The sequence below is a fragment of the Anolis carolinensis genome, chromosome 6 (assembly GCF_035594765.1).
Source record: "Anolis carolinensis isolate JA03-04 chromosome 6, rAnoCar3.1.pri, whole genome shotgun sequence".
NCBI classification, from domain to species: Eukaryota; Metazoa; Chordata; class Lepidosauria; order Squamata; family Dactyloidae; genus Anolis; species Anolis carolinensis.
In genome coordinates, this window is record NC_085846.1 from 111,972,406 (window position 1) to 111,984,589 (window position 12,184).

At 39.9% G+C, this 12,184-nt stretch overlaps 1 protein-coding gene across 7 annotated transcripts in view; it reads right to left on the reverse strand.

Moving 5' to 3' along the window:
• Nucleotides 1–12,184, reverse strand: part of scn5a (sodium voltage-gated channel alpha subunit 5) — a 329,714-nt gene that overhangs the window by 161,335 nt on the left and 156,195 nt on the right. For all 7 annotated transcript variants that reach the window (XM_062957813.1, XM_062957812.1, XM_062957809.1 and 4 more), the window contains one exon: nt 4,539–4,602. In XM_062957813.1, the coding sequence (XP_062813883.1) occupies nt 4,539–4,602 (64 nt within the window). The remainder of the gene's footprint in view (nt 1–4,538; nt 4,603–12,184) is intronic.

Below are 12,184 nucleotides of genomic sequence, written 5' to 3' on the forward strand. Positions count from 1 at the left end.
TGACTTATTTTGGGGATGAGATATTGAGAATCCACTCCAGCTTTTAGACTTTGTCACACGTTTCCACACACTTTTTAAACAGTTCACAGGTGAAGCAACAAAAATCCCATCATATGATGCTCGCCCATGCTGCTTCATCTGTGAACTGTCTCTGAAATGGAATGATATAGGAGGAACTTGAACCTGTGTGTGGAAATAGGAGAAAGCTGGGGAAAACACGTGATATAGGATCTGTTAAATTTGCTTGTGTTAAATTACTTCAGTGACTTTGAATAAGGGGTCTTCCTATGGGTGGTCTCTTACTGAGCATTGATGCTCAATTTCTCTCCCAAAATCCTGCTTCATGAGCCTTGCATGGTAATTTTTAGAATACCACAATTTCAAGTTATTACGACTTTGTTTTTTCTGTCATTTCTCCTTCATAGCAATCTTGAACTTTTGAAATTGTGCCTTTACTAGCTTTTAAAGTTTCTTTTTCTTTTTCTTTTACCAACTAAAGTAAGTCCTAGTGCTTAGTAGGTTTCAAACTTCAGTGACTGCGAGTAAGAAGATTGGGAGGGAAATGAGAGGAGCCCAGAGAAGTGGTGTCTGGCTTAAGAGTGATGCCTTTTGTCTCCTTGAAAGTAAGGAAATTGAGAATGAAAGGAGTCCACAGAAAGAGATGGTGTCTGTCTTAAGAATGATGTCTTGTGTCTGGGTTACTGTCAGTTTTCCAGGCTGTACGGCCATGTTCCAGAAGTGCCTTGTGTTTCCTCCATGGATGGTTGAGTTAGAGGCAGGAGGAGAAGATCTTGTGCAATGGGAGTGCTGCAGCTGGTAAGTAGCCAGCTGCAATAAATCACTACTGACTGGGAGATCATGAGATCAAAGCCCGGGTTGGATGAGCCATTAATAGCCTAGCTTGCTGTTGACATAAGCAGCTCAGAAGACAGTTGCAACTGTCGAATAGAAAATTTAGGTACTGCTTTATGTGGGGAGACTGATTAAACTAATTTACAACACCATAAAAATTGTCCAGCAGTGTGCGGAAAGGAATGAGGAAGTAATTCACTAAGGACTCAATGTCACAAGTGGATGATGAAGCGGCAGCTCCCCCTGTGGCCGGAATCGAGCATACCCTCATGAAGCCGGAAGCTGGAAAGTGTTAAATTGCCTCTGTGTCTATCTATATGTCGTATGTCTAACGGCATTGAATGTTTTCCATGTATATGTGCATTATGATCAGCCCTGAGTCCCCTTCAGGGTGAGAAGGGTGGAATATAAATACTGTAAATAAATAAATAAATTCTCTGTCTTCTTTAAAGACAAAATCCTACACAAAGAAGATGATTCCCCCTCCACTTCCCCTTGTTCCATCTGATGAAGTCCTAAGCTTTCAAGGAGTTCACTTGTTTTGATGATAGGGTCCAACAAATCGACTCCAGTTTCTAGATTAAACTTTCAAGGAATTATCCAAATGGCTAAACCTATTTTAGGGGCTGGGTCCATTGAATCCACTCCAGATTTCAGTCTAAACTTCCAAAGACTTCTCCAATGCGCTGGACCTAATTTTGTCTTGGCAGACTTCCTAATGTCTGAGCAGAAAAATTAAATGTTTGTGACATGCCACGAACTATGGACTGGACAGAACATGCATGACACTGTGATGGAGTTTATTCCCACATAGATTTACGTGCACAGATACATGGAAAGATGCTTAGGGACTGACAAACATCAGAATATGGTTCCCAGCTACTGTATTTGGATCTCCTATTGGGATATGTTCCAAAGGACTTGAAAAACAGTGGCTTTGTCATTCCATCTCCAAAAGCAGAACGCTAGAATTAATCATCAATCAATTTCTCCCTTGCATTTCTGATGCCTTTCCCCCTCATTCCCATTTTCTTTACTCTCTCTTTGTTTTTTTAAAAAGCACTAATCCCTAATACCAAACACATTATCAAGTTTCTAGAGAGAGAGAGAGAAAAATTAATGGATTGAGAACGAAGCGGTAATAAGACTCTGAAAGAACGTGGCTTTGAACAAGCAGGACACATCATCCCTTCTCCCCCACTGTTTGGAAAATTATATTCTCGGGTTTGGAAAGTTTCATCAATTGTCACTGCTTCTATTATCACTGACCCTCCGAAGGGGAGATTCCCAAACTCCTGCAGGACTAGTAATGATGTATTAAGGCCACGCTATGGGTGAATCGAGACTGAATTAATGCAATTTTGACACCACTTTAGCTGCCATGGCTCAGTGTGATGGAATGCTGGGATTTGTAGTTTGGTTAGACACCAGCACTCTTTGGAAGAGAAGGATAAATACCTTATAAAACTACAATTCTAAGGATTCAATTGCACTGGACAATGGCAATTCAAATGGTGCTAAACTAGATCATTCTACAATCTAGATGAATGCTAAGTCAGCTGAAATATAGTTGAAATATTTGGGTGTAAGTCCGACTGCATTTGTGGAAGTTTACTTCTGAGTAGACACACTTAGTATTATGTAGATGATGCTGGAGGAATTTGTTTGATCCACATCTTTAAATGAAGCTTGAGGGAATTACTTTTTTGGACTACAATTCCCATAATCCCCTGGCCGGCATAGACACTGACTTTTCAAGTTGGGTTTTTTAAAAAGTAAATCAACTTAATACACATTTCCTCCCTGAATATGAGGAAAGATGTGGACAGATGTCTATGTAACTGTGGAGGGTCAAGTGGTGTAATATGGTATTCTCAAATATAGAAGTTTTTAAGAAAACAATCTTAATGTAAGTATTTGCCCTCACACTACCATATGTCTTCTAAATATTTATGGTTCTCTTAAAGAAAAATGCAAAAATTGGCATCCTGTTTACAAAGTGTCCTTACAGGGTACTCACTCTTATACATCAAATATAACAAATACAAACTGATATACGACACACAAAGAAAAATAGCAACACCTATACTGTCAATAATAGACTATTTAAAGTCCGTGTGTATTCATTATAATGATACCAGTGGTATTCAATAGTTCAACAAAGATAATAAATGGTGGTGTTGTGTAGTTCATAAATAAACACAACAAGGTAATTCTAGGTAAATAGTCCTTGTTTCGGTGTCTCCTCCATCAAGTATTGTTCTTTAGCTCTGGTGTGTTTGGTCTCTAAAGTCTCTATTCTGTTGTGTGAGAATGGCTGTGCTGGGATTTCTCAGTGCATCACTACTCCTGTAATGTGGTAGGCTGTGTGTGGTTGTATTCAAATATTACAATTTCAGTATTATCTTTCAAGATCTGCAGTTTTCTAAATTTTGTGATCCTGCTAAAAAGTAATCAGGCCAAATGCATATGATAGAGAAAAGTGATACATAAAAAATGCATTCACTGCGGAAATAGCCATGCAAAAATGGTGTTACTAGATAAATAATATAAAACAGCATATAAAACAGATTAGGGACAGTTGTATGTATGTTTTTTACATCACAAAGCAATGTGGAAATCGGATGGAAGAGACATAGGACTGAGTAAGTTCACAAATGACACAGTGTAGATATGGACTGATTCATAGATCCCTTGCTTGCGTTGCCCATTTCCGCTTAAACCAATGTGACAATTTAGTTGCAATGACTCAGTTTAAGTCCTGTCGCTTTTTCTGGGATATGTTTCAACTGAGAATGCATCTACACTGTAGAGTTAATGCAGTTTGACACTACTTTAACTGCTCTGCTATGGAATCATGATATGGTATTTTTAGCTTGCTGAGGCGGAGAAGGCAAAATAGTAAAAGCAAAAGTTTTTACTAGAGCTTTTGATCTATGTTAATTTTATCAATATTTGTATGTATGCATTTTTATCCCTTATAATTTAGCTTGTAAATCGCCTAGAGCATCTTGGATGGAGGGCGATTAATAAGTAATTAAATGATGATGATGATGATGATGATGATGATGATGATGATGATGAAAATACCTTGTAAACAACAGTCCCCAGGATTCCACAGCATGGCAGTTGAAGTGGTGTTAAACTGCATTAATTCTATAGTGTAGATGCACCTTGGGTCTGGATCTTACCCAAGGACTTTTGTGGCAGTGTGATGGTATAAATATTTCAATAAACAAAAGAAATATTCCTACATGTGCTAATTTCATACACTCTTTTCTTAACAAAGTTTGTACTGTTTCAAAAACATTATGAACAGCAATGTTACCAACACCAATGTATAAAGTTTTCATAACAATAATAATAATAATAATAATAATAATAATAATAATAATTGATTTGTATTCCCTCCTATCTCCCCAAGGGACTCAGGGTGGATTCCAGTATAGACAAACACAAAGCCAAACATTCAAAGCCTAGAAACAACCTATTTATCTACTCATATTTGCATATTTTCGAACTGCTAGGTTGGCAGAAGCTGGGGCTAACAGCGGGAGCTCACCCGTCCAGCAGATTCAAACTACCAACCAACTGATCAGCAAGGTTGGTAGTTCTTGTGAGTACAAGAGCAGGTATGATCATTTAACTATTGCTCTTTCCTCCAGCTTTCGTCGAGCAATACTCACCCAGCATCCGAACTGTTCCCACACAATAATGGCTCTGTAGTGCCCTCTTTAATGTAGTAGTTCACTGTAATTTGAAAAAGAAAGAAAAGAAAGAAAAGCCACTGTCAGTTTCCAGGATTTAATTTAACGAAAGATATAAGCTGAGGAAATTGGTATCTTTTGATCTGTCCAATTTCTCTAAGCAGAGGACTAGTAGTCAAACCTCCCTGCAAATAGAAAGATAGCATCGCAGAAATGGGACCGGGATAGAATGTCTTTCCCAGATGTATTAAGTTTCTATCCATGTGAATATTTCATTTCATTTCATTTGGAGGATCATGTATTAAAATGGATGAAATTATCACCCTTAACTAACTTGATTAGGCAGGGAGAATATTGACTAATCATTTGTTCTCCCAGTTGTTCAGCGGCTTTTATAATGCCCCAGTTTCTCTGTCCTTCTCCCACTTTTGTCCTTTGTATTCAGTTTATGTCAATACCTCCAAACTGAGTCAAAATGTAAAAGTAGTTTGCAAATTGCTGCATCTTCTCTTGTGTATTCTTCCTCAATAACAACTTTTGCTTTCTTGACCACACTCCGTTGTTCTTGGCTACAAGGGTCTATGGCTCTACACTATGGATCTACACTATGATATAATGCAGTTTGGAACTGCATTATATGGACACTGCAGTGTAGACCTATATAATGCAGTTAATGCACTTTTTTATTGTGTCAGAAGTGACTTAGGAACATCAGCAAGTCGCTTCTGGTGTGAGAGAATTGGCAATCTACAGAGGTGTTGCTCAAGCATGTGTTACCTTGTTACATGGTTTCTCTCATGTCCCCACAAGCTAGAGCTGACAGACAGGAGCTCACCCCATCTCACGGATTCGATCTGGCAACCTTCAGGTCAGCAACCCAACTTTTAGGTCAGCAGTCCAGCCAGCACAAGGGTTTAACCCATTGCACCACCGCAGCTCCAGTTAATTCACTGACCATACAATATTATTCCAGATCATCTTTCACATGACATGTCGCTGCTTTAAGGGAAGAGTATTCAGGACCCTTTTTGCAGTCCAAATTTCCTCCATTTTCATTTTGAGCTCCAACTTAAAAAAAATCGCCTAAGCCTAGGTAATACAAAAACACTCCAAGAGATCCTTATTTCCAGAAGAGTTGCATTATTTTATAATCAATAAAGAGCGGCTATTTTCTCGAGTATTTTCCCTCTTGTTAGTGGTGGTTTTTCCCTCACCAAAGAGGAGAGATGCTGGGTGTGATGGTGTTGAGTGGAACTTAGCTGTCTTGGGATGTGACAAGGCGCCTCGAAAGCAGAACAGCATGACCGCAGCAGGAAGGAATGCTCGGCCAGCGGCCCTTTGCCAGCTACAGGGTAGATAACAGATAAAAGAGCCAGGCGAGCTTTCCTCTCCTCCAAACCTGGAGTGGTTCCATTCAAGGGGAAATTGCTCTGGGGTAACACAGATGCAGGGACTCTTATTTGGAGACATTTAGCTGACTTATGGGCTCAAAACAAGCCAGCACATACAGAATGGGGTTGGTTATACTGCCCTGCAATAGTAAAGGGGATTGTATCATTCCAGTTTGAGGAAGAGTCAGCATTGCGTAGAGGTCTGAGCACTGAGACCAGGGTTTGAATCCCTACTCAGCCATGTTTGTTTATTTATTTACCATATGTAAATCCCTACTCAGCCATGTTTGTTTATTTATTTACCATATGTATATCCCACCTTTCTCAACCCTGGAGGTGACTCAATTTGATGCCATATAAAAGGTGAAGGTTTCCCCTGACGTTAAGTCTAGTCGTTTCCAACTCTGGGGGTTTGGTGCTCATCTCCATTTCTAAGCCGAAGAGCCGGAGTTGTCCTTAGGCACCTCCAAGGTCATGTGGCCGGCATGACTGCATGGAGTGCCATTACCTTCCCACCAGAATTCTACTCATATTTGCATGTTTTTGAACTGCTAGGTTGGCAGAAGCTGGCGCTAACAGTAGGAGCTCACCCCACTCCCCAGATTCAAACGACTGACCTTTCGGTTAGCAAGTTCAGCAGCTCAGTGGTTTAATCCGCTGCACCACTGTGGGTTCCTGGACCCATTTAATTATCCTTTTAGCAGTCCATGGGATCCATAGAGCACTTCTTCATTATATTTCAAATGAGATTATTTCCTTCCTAGCAGATTTCCTTCCTTCTAGTCTTTGCAACTATACATAACAATATATAGAAATGAGCAGTGTGATTGCCTCAACCATGTTAAATTTAGTATTTGATGAAACCCTTCATATCTTCCCTTCCAAGTCCTAGTTTTCTTCTGATATCTTATCTGCGATCTCTATTCTGATCATTGTCTGAAGCAAGGTATTGAAAATATTGAACTATTTCATTGAAGTATTTTAAGCTGTGTAAATCCGCTATGGGCTTTACTTATGTTAATGTCCAACTCTAAATCTGACTTTTGTACTTTCTCTCTCAATTGTTCCATCGCTTTGCTCTTTTCTGTGAGTAGGATGGTGTCACCTGCATACCTCAACTTGTTGATGTGCCTTCCCTCTATTTTCACACCTCCTTCCTCCAAGTCTAATCCTGCTTTATGTATGATATATTCAGCATACAAGTTAAACAGACAGGGTGACAAAATGTAGCCTTGCCTGGCCTTCTTGCCAATTGCTTTGTATTGTCATTGCTTTGTATTACCAGTATGCCCTAATAGTAGCTTCTTGTGGGAGCATACAAGGATATTATTCCACAGTTCCAGACCAAACTAGTCTGCTTCTCAAGGATGTTTCTTTTTTGGCTTGCTCCCCATTTGCAAAGCCTCTTTCCTACCTTTCCGGATGGATTAGCAGAGACAGGTTTCCCACAGATCGAAAAACATTCCTTCCCTCTGGCAGGTAACTCAACCTCCTCTCAAAGAGAGGTGCAAGATCTGCCAGCACAACTTTCCAACCTCGAGAATAATTGAGTTCGAAAAGTCAGCTTTGACCAAGGAGCCTAAGTCACATCAGCTTCACTGCCTCATGAAATGCGGAGATGATGCCGCAGAGAGGAAATCACGCAGGTGAGATTCCGGATGGCTTTGGCGCTGGCAAAGGAACATGCCTTGCCAAGACAATCGGGGACAACAACGTCCATCGCCTGCCCGCTGGATAGAGAGTGGGACCAAAACTAAATGAATCCCAACAGGCAGGAAAGTACGGTGCCACATTTAGACAGGAAAAACGAAATGAGCAGATATAGGATGGGTGTCAAAACACTCAATTGCGAAAGAGATCTAGGAGTTTTAATAGATGGCAAGCTGAATGTGAGTCAATGGTGTGATGAGGCAGCTAAAAAAGCCAGTGTGATTCTAGGCTACATTGGGTATAGTCTGGATCAGGCATGGGCAAACTTTGGCCCTCCATGTGTTTTGGACTTCAACTCCCACAATTCCTAACAGCCGGTAGGCTGTTAGGAATTGTGGGAGTTGAAGTCCAAAACACATGGAGGGCCAAAGTTTGCCCATGTCTGGTCTAGACAAAACAGAAACATTGACAATTTAATACAGGATACTGGAAAATTCATTGCAAAGCCATGCTTCCAGAAAATACGCCTTATGGGCCATGCTCCTGATGGAAGCCTCAAAAGAAGAGTTTGCCTTGAGGCACATACAATGGAGGGAAATAGGATTTCCTGCTCCAAAAGCATCCAGCTATTAATCTTTTTTGGTGTCTCTGCACTGTAACATTGATGCCATTTGCCACTCCTTTAACTACCATGGCTTAATGTGATGGAACCCTGGAAGCTGTAGTTTCTCAAGGTCTTTAGCCTTCTCGGAAGAATTGTGTTGGCGCCTTCCCAAACTACAACTCCCAGGATCCCATAGCATTGAGCCATTCCAGCTTGTAATGGTATTTGCTTACCGCTATTTACATTTTATGAATCAAGGCTGAGTCATAACTCTTAAGCTGCACTTTATTACTAAGTGTTCCTTAACATCTCCATCAAAACACATTTACTCAATGCCAGGTTTGCAGGTTTGAAATTTGAAGTTTCTTCCCTAAAAACTATAATGCCCACCCACACATTACAATAACCATATTTAGGAGTGGTTACTTATTTGTCTGATGAACAGAATGCTCTTCAAATATTATCCATTTGCTGTACGTCTGCATATGTATTCGTCATCTGTTCCAAACTCCCTTAGTTGTATACAGTTAAACTTCAAGACAGAGTGCATTCATTGCGAGCCTAAAATGGATTTAGCTCAATTTCCGTATTTTTAGACATATAGCTATGAAGTTTTATCTGTCTCACTCAGTCCTCATACGCTTCACATTTCCCTTTTTACTGGAAAAAAATCTATCTTTTGATAAACTATATCCCTTCCAACATTTGACAAACTCTTCTGTCTGGTTTGACTCCAGAATCTGCAAGACCGATATCCATGGTTCCTTTCATCCAACAAAATATGTCTTCCCTAGGCATTTTCTAAGTCCTGACGTGCAACTGTATGGTATTTATGGGCAAGAAGTCCTTCATTTCAATTGGGTTCACTATTATTCACAACTGTGAATATCCACACCAAATCCAGGAACATATCTTTGCAGATATGGGTGATTAAACTTAGTTTGTAAGATTTGTCTGTATGTGCCTTTAAATCACCTATTGATTTATGGCGACCCTATCAATTTCAGAGAGGTTCTCTACATCCAGCTGACAAATGCCTCCATCATTATTATAACAAAGTAGTAAACACACAAAGCCACCAGCAAACATACAGTAGAGTCTCGCTTATCCAACGTGAACGGGCCGGCAGAACGTTGGATAAGTGAATATGCTGGATAATAAGGAGAGATTAAGGAAAAGCCTATTAAACATTAAATTAGGTTATGATTTTACAAATCAAGCACCAAAGTAATGCTATGTAGGAATTACTGTATTTACGAATTTAGCACCAAAATATCATGATATATTGAAAACATTGACTACAAAAATACGTTGGATAATCCAGAACGTTGGATAAGCGAGTGTTGGATAAGTGAGACTCTACTGTATTTGAATATCCAGGTGCATATTAACATCCTTTAAAGGGAAACAATCCCTAGAATTTCTCCTTTGGCTCCTCTTGTTTTCTGAACTTTCTTTATTTGCACAACACCTCAAAAAAAAAGTACAGTTTGTGAGCAATTTCCAGACTCTGCTTCAGTCCAAAAAGCAGGTAGGAGTCTTGCAACACTTTCATGACTAACTCATTTATTTTAGCGCAACTTTTCATGGATTGCAGCCCACTTCCTTAGATCTGCTGGAATAAATTTGCCAGTCTTTGAAACACGGTATGACTATTTCTTCATATATTTGCTACTCGATGCCTTCATTTTGTTTCTTGTTTATGGTGGCCATAAGGACTTTTCTTAGCAAGGCTTGTTCAGATAACTTTTCCTATTGCTTTCCTCAGAGGTTGAGAGAGTGTCCAAGATCACCCAATGGCCAAAGAGGGATTACAACCTTGTCTTCCGGAGCCCTAGTCTCAGGCTCAGCACAATACACCACACTGGCTCTGCCACAGATTTGAGCACTCATTATTGATCGATTGTCTTCACGTTTGTCCCTATCTAGTCCTCCCTTTGTGTTGTAGCACATCATAGCTTTTGGTTAAACTAAGCTGCACCAGTCAGATTCAAGGGTTTGCATTGATAAGGATACATGGATATGCCAACCACGTTGGGAGCAAACCATGGACCCATTGGTTACAGTTTGTTTATTATGTCATTCAAAAAAAACCAAAAACGTTGGCTTATTTATGTGCCTTATTGTGCAGAGAAACAAGCCAGATGGTGGTAATCAGAGTTCATGATATTTTAGCCATAGTCAAAAGTCTGGCTAATGATTCCTTATTGAGTTATTATTACAAAATGTGAGTGTTTGGGCTATGATGATGATGATTCCAGTGACACACAAACTACCTTTCATTCCATGAAACATCAAAAGCAAATGATCACTTCCAAATTTAAATTTGATGGTATGCTTATATTAGATGTCTTGGTGTCCCAGTGAAATCCCTGTTAGCATGAAGACCATGTTCCTTTCAACACATTAGGAGCTGGTTTCTGTGTCAGTGGAGCAATGAATCTACTCTGGGGGGTTTTTCTGACCTACCCAAATGTGGTTTATGACACTTCAATTAGATTCAGCACCTTGTATATTTCATGAATATCCAACATGTCTGACTACTTTTAGCCAAGCTCCATTGAGCTTACTTTTGCTGCTGGTCTAGCAGTATAATAGAAGAAAGAAGCAGAACTTTATCCTGTCTCTAATGTGTGACATCCTAAAAGTTCATGGGGATGGGATGATCTGCTTCCAGACTCTTGCTAGAAGCCCTCAAAACTCTTGGAGTCCACCGAAGAGGGCCATGCCCACATTGATGTTCAGGGACAGGTATTTGGGCTCTATCTTGTGAGTGCTGCAGGTACTAACCCTTTGAACAGTCCATGATGCCCTGAGCAAACCTGCTTCCCTGGACTCCGACTGAGACACCACTTCCTAATGAACAATGACAGGCTTTTACTTAATCTAGTCCTTGTTTGATCGAACTCAGCGTCCCTAATCCTTGCTTTGTCTGCACTTGCAACATCAATCTTCCAGCAATTGAAAAGTGGAATCTTATTATGTAGCGTAATCAATAGCCCTCAAATGATGTTAAGTCATTCAGCGCTGCATAAAACTTACAAAATGATTGATTTACTGGCACTATTGTTCACATCTGGCCCTAAAGCACACACATATATATACACGCACACATAAGCATAACAGTGCAATCATATGACAAGGGGAAATTGTAAACATTTGGGAAATGAATTGATGGCCTACAGCTCAAGATGTTTTCTTTAGCCTTATGGAGTACTTTGCAAACCAAGAAATATTTGGCTTTCTGGCTACAAGTTGAATTCATTCCCCCATCCAGGCCTAAATTCTATTGCCAGACCCAATTAAAGTCTAGACATCGAATCCACTAAATTTATCTATATGTTTTTTCCATATTCCCACCCCAGCTACCCCAGTTTGGCACCGTCCCAGTTAATCCTTTGCCATCCCATTTTTTCAACTGCTTTTATGATGTCCTAGTTTCTCTCTCTTTCCCTCCCAATTTCCTTCTTTGTCTTCAGATTACTTCAACAGCTACAAATTGAGTTAATAATGCAAAAGTAGTTTGCATTCAACAGAGAGGAATGGAGAGGGTGTCCCTTCCCTATAAGTGCAAGCAAAAGCAAACTGCTGCAGCTGCTCCTAGCTTATGTCTTCTTTCTCGTGATGTTTTTTGGTTTCCACTTGTGAATTGTTGGAAGGGATATTATTCCCTGTTTAGCAAGTGATTCAATGGATCCTTTCTGGTTGGGACTAAATGATGACACAGTATTTTTTACCAGAAATGCTGCTAAATAGTGCACCAAACAGATGAAAATGGCAGGGAACAATTAGATATGGAAATCCAGATCCCAATTTATGTTGAGTTGCCATTTGCTGTTGCTCTTTTGTTCCAATAACCTTCCTGTCCAGACTAGTTTGTGGAGGAGTTTTGTAATTCTTCATCTATTAATTTGATTTCTTTCACCATCCACAAAATACCAGTTCAGACATGTCCCTCCTTCTCTCGCTTACACATTTTT